At 47.2% G+C, this 7500-nt stretch overlaps 1 protein-coding gene and 1 long non-coding RNA gene across 2 annotated transcripts in view; one reads left to right on the top strand and one right to left on the bottom strand.

The window, feature by feature from the left end:
* Window positions 1-1290, bottom strand: part of LOC130114200 (dispanin subfamily A member 2b-like) — a 4713-nt gene extending 3423 nt beyond the window's left edge. The window contains exon 1 of the mRNA XM_056282010.1: window positions 874-1290. Within this exon, the coding sequence (XP_056137985.1) occupies window positions 874-1101 (228 nt within the window). The 5' untranslated portion in view covers window positions 1102-1290. The remainder of the gene's footprint in view (window positions 1-873) is intronic.
* A 2032-nt stretch (window positions 1291-3322) lies between these two features.
* LOC130114201 (uncharacterized) lies at window positions 3323-7323 on the top strand. The gene is made up of 3 exons (XR_008810382.1): window positions 3323-3440; window positions 3739-3866; window positions 7281-7323. It is a non-coding gene; the product is annotated as an uncharacterized LOC130114201 (long non-coding RNA).
* Window positions 7324-7500: the final 177 nt, after the last annotated feature.

The following is a 7500-nucleotide window of genomic DNA, read 5'->3' as shown; positions in this document are numbered from 1 at the left end:
ACATGACATGTTTAAAAGACATGTGACGTGACATGTTTTAAAAGACATGACATGTTTAAAAGACATGTGACGTGACATGTTTTAAAAGACGTGACATGTTTTAAAAGACGTGACATGTTTTAAAAGACGTGACATGTGACATGTTTTAAGACATGTGACGTGACATGTTTTAAAAGACGTGACGTGACATGTTTTGAAAGACATGTGACGTGGCGTGTTTTAAAAGACGTGACATTTTTAAAAGACGTGACATGTGACATGTATGAAAAGATTTGTGACATGTTTTAAAAGACATGTGACATGTTTTAAAAGACATGTGACGTGGCGTGTTTTAAAAGACGTGACATTTTTAATAGACGTGACATGTGACATGTATGAAAAGATTTGTGACATGTTTTAAAAGACATGTGACATGTTTTAAAAGACATGTGACGTGGCGTGTTTTAAAAGACGTGACATTTTTAAAAGACGTGACATGTATGAAAAGATTTGTGACATGTTTTAAAAGACGTGTGACGTGTTTTAAAAGACATGCGAAGACATGTGACACGGTCTCTGGACGGAGACAGACCCCGCATCATGTCTTCACGTCTGTGTCATATCTGGAAAGAAGTGTGAAGTGGACCACACGTGTGAATGATTTGGAGGGCGACCTCCTTTCCGGGGCTTGTGAGAGGACCTGTATGTAGGATGATGAGCTCATGTCTGTCTTTCTCAGTCCACTGCCCTCCCTTGTTTTTCTTTCTTCCTTCCTTTTTTTCCAAACACGTCAAATCCAAACTTCATTTGCGGTTGACAAATCACAGAAGTTCAACAACAGAAAACACACAAAGAGGAGAAAAGTTGGGAAACTTTTTGTTTGTTTGCTTGTACCTTGATGGAGAAGTACACGGCCGTCAGTCCCAGACAGAAGGGGTTGTAGTACAACAGCATGCACAGGGACCAGACGATGTAGTCTTTGGGATGGGGTCTCTCCGTCAGGTAGGTGGTGGTGGTTTGGTGGCGGACCACCGTGGTGTCACTGGGGTCCATCGGGATTTCGTAGGACTTGGAAGCCTGCATCGGGACCAGCTCCGGCGGATAGGGCACTCCGGACGCCATCTCGCAGCTCTCGCACGCAGACGATGAAAAGCTGCGCCCGCAGGAGACCCGAACCCTTCTCGGATGGGAGGGGTTCGGTAAGTTTCGATTCCAACTCGCATCGACTCATTTCGGAGAAACGAGCAGAGTTTTCCTGTAACGACCCGCTGTGAATTTACCCCTCAATCCATTCATAATGCCCCGCCCCCACAGGTGGCCCACAAAGCCTCCTCCTCCCCACAGGGGCGAGGCTGGGCTCCCAAAAACAAACCTCAACCGTTCCTCCTTTGCATGCCAATGTAGTCAGGTAAGCGTCCTACTGTGGTTTATCTGCGTAAAACGGTGCTGCGCGTCACGCGGTGGGGGCGCGCGCTGTCCCGCGCAGCACCGACGGACGGGTGAGGACTGACCGGAGCCGGGTGAGGTCATCCGGACACGACGTGCTTCAGCGTTCTCTGGGTCCTCACCTGGACTGTTGATGGTGTAACGAGACATGTTGGGACCAACGTGTCCGTTTAAGTTTGTTTATTGTTTATTTTTGTTTGTTCGTTTATGTCGAACGTTAAAAAAATGTAATAATGTAATGTAATAAAACGAGCGAGCGATATCGTCATCAGCAAACACGTGTTTCAAATCTCGGCCGTTGGAAAAGGAGGAGGCAGAAGTTAAAAACCTCTTCTAGTCCCTACCCCCCCCCCCTTTCCTGTTGTAGTGCTTCAGCAGTGAACCGTGTGATTTAGATGAAAACTCAGTCGTCTGCCAGCAGAGACCATGACGCCTATCTGGTAAACCACACCAAGATCCTTCATTCAGCACAACTAGAACACAAGAACAACTCACGCGAGATGTCCCGGCTCCATCCCATGTCTGTCCAACATATTCTTTTAAAGAGTCTTTTAAACGTGGTTATTGATCCACATGTTGTCCTTTCCTCGCTGCAGCTGCTCCATATCCTGGCTGCTTTGCTTGTGACTCGGTGATATTTTGCATGTGTCCTTACTGGGTTGGGTTCCTCTCAGGTCACAACTACCCCCCCTCAGCTGGAGCAGCCCCTGGACACTGCTGGGTATTTAACACGTTACACGGGATCTGAGCGGTTGTGCGGTCCACCAGATCTTTGGGTTTTAGTGAGTTTAGTGCGATAAGGTCTTGGTTTGTGGGGTCTCGGCAGCTGGCCCTGTCCACTATCCTCATGGCTCTTACTTGAATAATAGAGATCGAATCGGTGTCGGTAATGGGTTTTGACCAGCACCCCCCTTCAACCTCAACGTCACACCTGTTACTCTATTTTGCCAGCCAAAGCGCCCACCCTGCTCGGGTTTGAGCGACGGGGAGTGACGTCACCGCCCTCTCCAACGAGAGCGGTCCGTGCCGAGTTCACCCGCGTGCACAGACGTCCGCTTCAAACTTCTCCACCGACGCCTTGCAGCCGTTCTGCAACCCGCCCGGCGTGCTCCCCGCCCGGCGGGGACGCTGCGGCCTGTCCCAGCACATCATTTGCAAAAAAAAAAAAGGGAAAAATGACGTCGACGTTATTTGCACTACCCGTGGTCTCGTGCGTGAAACGACCTCACGCTTGTCCCGGAAGTGTGCGTCTACGTTACTCGGCGTATCCGCTGTAACGCTTCTGTCCGGTTCCCGTCACTCTGCAGGGGCGCGCTGTTCGGTTTCTGTGACGTGCGCAATTCAGAACAAAACAATTTTATTTCATTTCATTATTTTAGCCAGATTTCACCGTCACGCAACTACATCTTCTACCACAAAACCTTCATTCAGAATGTTTGTAGATGAAGTGCAACAGGGCGTGCAAACGCTTCAGCACTCCACGAAGGCCCGAGCCTTGAAAGCTCCTGGCGCGTGGAGCCATGTGACGGGCTGAGCTGCCCAACCTCTGTATTTGATTTCTTTGGAGTTCTTCTTTAAATTCCCTTTTCTTTCGTCTTCTATCTTACTGCCTCATAAGCCCAGGCATGTATGCCTGTGTGGACTGGTGCCGACTGAGCGGTGTTGGTTAACCTTGCAGTTTATAAATAAAACCTGTCAAAAAGAAGAGAAGGAGGCAGCATTGCGCGTATTTCCCCACGCTGGCAGCATCCGGTAGTTGTACGTCTGCACGGTTATCGAACTGTTGACGTTTCGGTTAATGTTTCATTAGCTCAGGTTGCTAAAATTAGTGAAGCTAGCTCTGTAGCCAGCTCGAGCTCTACTGACGGTAGTGTTGTTAGCTAGCTAACGGCAGCAGCTGCTGTCTCGGACCTTCGTAAAGTTTGTTTGAGGTCATCTTTCATCTCTTCAGAAAGAACAACCTCACAAGTGGAGGCCAGCACGCCAGTTTCCAGCCTTCCAGTTCTGTAAATAAGGTAGGGTGTCCTTAATCTCAGGGGCCGATTGAGTCGCTTTGGGGTCCCAAGGCAAACAAAGGCATGCCCCCCCCCACATCCTTTTTTCTCCCCCTTTTCCATCCTTACTTGTCTCAGAAAGACCTACTTGTAACTTATTCTCTTCGCCGGTCTTCACACAGCGGTGATGTGTGAATGCACCCACCGTAGAGTCTTATTCTCATAAACAATATGATCTCTGTACGATAAGATTGTACTTTATTGTCCATCCACATGGAAGAGCTGTCACTGGCTGTCATCGTCTGCCTTTATTTTGCAGCAGCTTCTCTGGTAGAACCGCCTTGCTGGACCTGATTGCTGCTGCGCAAATTGGAGAAGTGGTTTATGGTCTTCTGTCTTCTCTCTCGCGTTACCAAAGTGAGAAGATAACACACAAGACAATAAGAGGTCAGTTAAGGAATCACAAAAATAACAAACATAATATTCTGTTAAAAATGTCTACCTTCTATCTTTGTCTATCTCTTCCTCTCCCTTCAGTGTATTTTATAATTTACATTGGTGGAGTTTGTCTTGCTTTCTCTCCCTAATCAACTCAGCTTTAGTGGGTGGGGAGCACATGAAGGAAATCGTGGGCTGTTCCTGTCTTGTTGCATCTAGAGTAGTCAGAACAGCGATGATCTCTTTCATGCATTCTCACAAGTTGTGGTATGTCATATGCCATGAGGCTTTATTGTGTATGGCGGGGAGGCACAGTTTAGATGGCCATACTAAAACTTCACCTTGTGAGCCTTGACCTCAGCAAATCTTGAAACCACTAATTCCACATCCAGTGACTTCATGCTGGAAGGAGGGAACAGCAAGTGCAGACACCCTATGCTGTGACACAGTTGACCTGAGATACGTTGTAATGAGTTTTGGTGATGAGAAACTTCTCTCACCTGAAGCTGCTGTCACAGGGAGAATGAGAAGAAGTCTGAGAGCTATACTCAAATTTGGATAGATGTCAAGGATATTCTCCTTATATGTATAATCTAGTATCTCGGATGGTGATGAAATATGTGTGGAGAAGGCTCTCACTGCACCCTTTACCCTCAAGCTTCAGGTCCTCTGTATCAGTATCAACCATTCTTGGCTCTAATCTGTGGCAGCATTCATCCAGCTTCCTCCGTGATTCTCGTTATGTCAGTTGTGTAGAGAAATCCATACAGCTCATAGATTTCCAAGCGTGAAAATCTCTCTAATGTGACAAGGGCTGTGTGTATAAGAGGCAGGACACACTCTTTTGAAGAGCTCCTCTAGGTTCCCTAAAAATGACTCACATGAGCCTTTTCCTGTCGTGTCAAGTGCTTGGAGGAAACCAACAATGTTCTCATGAATGGAGACACCTTGTGAGGTCTCACAATTTACAATTCGTAACACCACTGATAGTGGTGACTGCAGTCTGGAGTAAAGTTCATGGTTACTGCATAATATTTTGCTTCCTTTACTCCCTCTACAATTGCATCACTTTGCCACAAGGGAAATTGGTTCATTTTGAATGTGCTTGCGTAAATATGTGTCTCTTAGCTCTTTTGCCTGAATTCTCCTCAGATGCTCTCTCATGACTGGGCCAAACCGAGCCATCAGTTCTACTTGCCCAAGGAAATCTCCATTGCCAGACTCAGCAACCTGTCTGAGTGGCCATGGAATGCAAGATTACACCCTGCCAGATGGTTCATAATTGTGATTAATCTTCTTAAAATCTCTTTCCGTCGCTTTACTTCAAGAGCAGTAGGATCTTGGTTCACCTGACCTATAGCTGTGTTTGTTTGTTGTCTCTGTGATAGATTGCGCCAGGTGTCCATGTTTGTGATGTGTTCAGCAGACTTCTCATGCTGTCTGAAGTGGGCTGAAAGAGTTTTCCACTTCTTGAACCCATCCCCATTTAGCTGCATGCTCTTCTCTCAGTTTTCAAACAGGCGGCAACAACAGCACATAACACTGTCTTTTAGTTCCACAGTCAGGACCTGCTTGCTTATCTTCTCCCCACTCTTCACTTGCATGTCATAGTTACTGCTTATAAACCTGCGCACCTTTTGACTTTTTTGGGAAAATTCTGTCCTTGACCTGAACTAGCACTGTCTGACAGCTGTTCCATGTTCCATATTCTATGAGAGATCATGGAATACTGCAAATGTAGTGGGGGCTGGGGGGGGGGACTGGGGGGGGCTGAGACACTCATGAGTTAAGCATTCTGATGCCACTTTGGCGTATGGATTTTTAGAAAGCCATAATTAATTAACTCGGTTTTATTTGTATAGCCCGTTATCACAAATTACAAATGTGCCCCAGGGGGCTTCACAGCAACACAGCATTCTGTCCTTGGACCCTCTCATCGGATAAGGAACAACTCCCTAAAAAACGCTTTGACAGGGAGAAACAATAGGAAGAACCCTCGGGGAGAGCAACAGAGGAGGATCTCTCTCCCAAGACGGACAACGTGCAATGATGTTGTGTTTACACAATTTACACAATACAGCATTGAAAGAGGATGACAGAATTATGATGGAATTATAAATTATATGAAGAATAAGATGAGGAGGATGCCAAGCAGTGTCCAGACACCACCAGAACAGCCCAGGGCCTGAGCCATGGCGGCCTGTCCAGGGTGTCTCCCCGGCTGCTGCCTACTGACTGCTGGGATAGGCTCCAGCATCCCCGCGACCCTGAGAGCAGGATAAGCGGTTTGGATAATGGATGGATGGATGGATGGATGGATGGATGGATGGATGGATGGATGGATGGATGGATGGATACTTTAATGATTCCTGTAGTAAAATTCCTCTCTGCATTTGACCCATCCTAGCTGTGTAGCTAGGATTAGTGGGCATCCGCCGTGCAGCACCCGGGGACCAACTCCAGTTCTTCTTTCCATTGCCTTGCTCAGGGGCACAGACAGGGGTACTAACCCTAACATACATGTCTTTTTGATGGTGGGGGAAACCGGAGCACCCGGAGGAAACCCACGCAGACACGGGGAGAACATGCAAATTCCACACAGATGACCTGGGATTACCCCAACGTTGGACAACCCCGGGGTTCGAACCCAGGACCTTCTTGCTGAGAGGCAACAGCGCTAACCACTGGGCCACTATGGTTAGCGACGACCATCACCATGGAGACCTGGGAGGAGGACAGACTACACCTGCACACAGGAGACTCACATCACACCATTCACGCACAGAAGAAGAGAAAGGAGAAGACATCATTCAGAGAGAGAAAAGACACCCGAGAGAAGAGTTTGCAATAGTCAATAATCTATAATCTATACTCTATAATCTGGTCGGCAGAACAGTGGTTGGTAAATTCATTGAGACAGAAACCGACCTGCCATGCAGGGCAGGTTTTGAAGCATTCAATTTAAAGGCAACTAACTGTAGGTTAAGGTAAAAAGATGAGTTTTAAGTTTGGATTTAAAGGACTCAGCAGACTCTGATTGGCAGCAGGCAGGTTATTCCACAAGAGCGGGGCCCGACAGGAAAAGGCCCTGCTGCCACCAGCTGACTAGAGAAAAAAATAAATACATAAAAGTAAAAGAAAGAAAGCTTTATTAACTAATTTGAGGCAAATTTGGAATTTGTGATAGTGGGCTATACAAATAAAACTGGCTTGACTTGACTATAAGTTTATGAGACGTTCTGTGGGGACCTCGGTAGCTTGGGGCCTAAGGGAATCGCCGACCTTTGCCTAATGGTAAAGTCCACCTCTGCTTAGACTCAATTGAAGCCAACAACAATAGCCAGTAAAATGAATGCTATTAAAGTTAATCATCAACTACACTGGGGAGATGTAGCTAACTGTTGTTTACTTATGCTATTACAGAGCTGATTGTACAACCGCAGACGGGAAGGAAGCGTTTCAAAAGGGAGTGGGGACCTGGAATTGCCAGTGTCTCTCTCAGCAGATGGAGAAGTGAGGTGTCCATCCATCCATCCATCATCCAAGCCGCTCATCCTGCTCCCAGGGTCGCGGGGATGCTGGAGCCTATCCCAGCAGTCATTGGGCGGAGGCGGGGACACACCCTGGACAGGCTGCCAGGCCA

Source organism: Lampris incognitus, chromosome 6, assembly GCF_029633865.1.
Source record: "Lampris incognitus isolate fLamInc1 chromosome 6, fLamInc1.hap2, whole genome shotgun sequence".
Lineage (NCBI taxonomy): Eukaryota > Metazoa > Chordata > Actinopteri > Lampriformes > Lampridae > Lampris > Lampris incognitus.
Note: the sequence above shows the minus strand (reverse complement) of the source record. Positions and strands in the feature narration are given on the sequence as shown.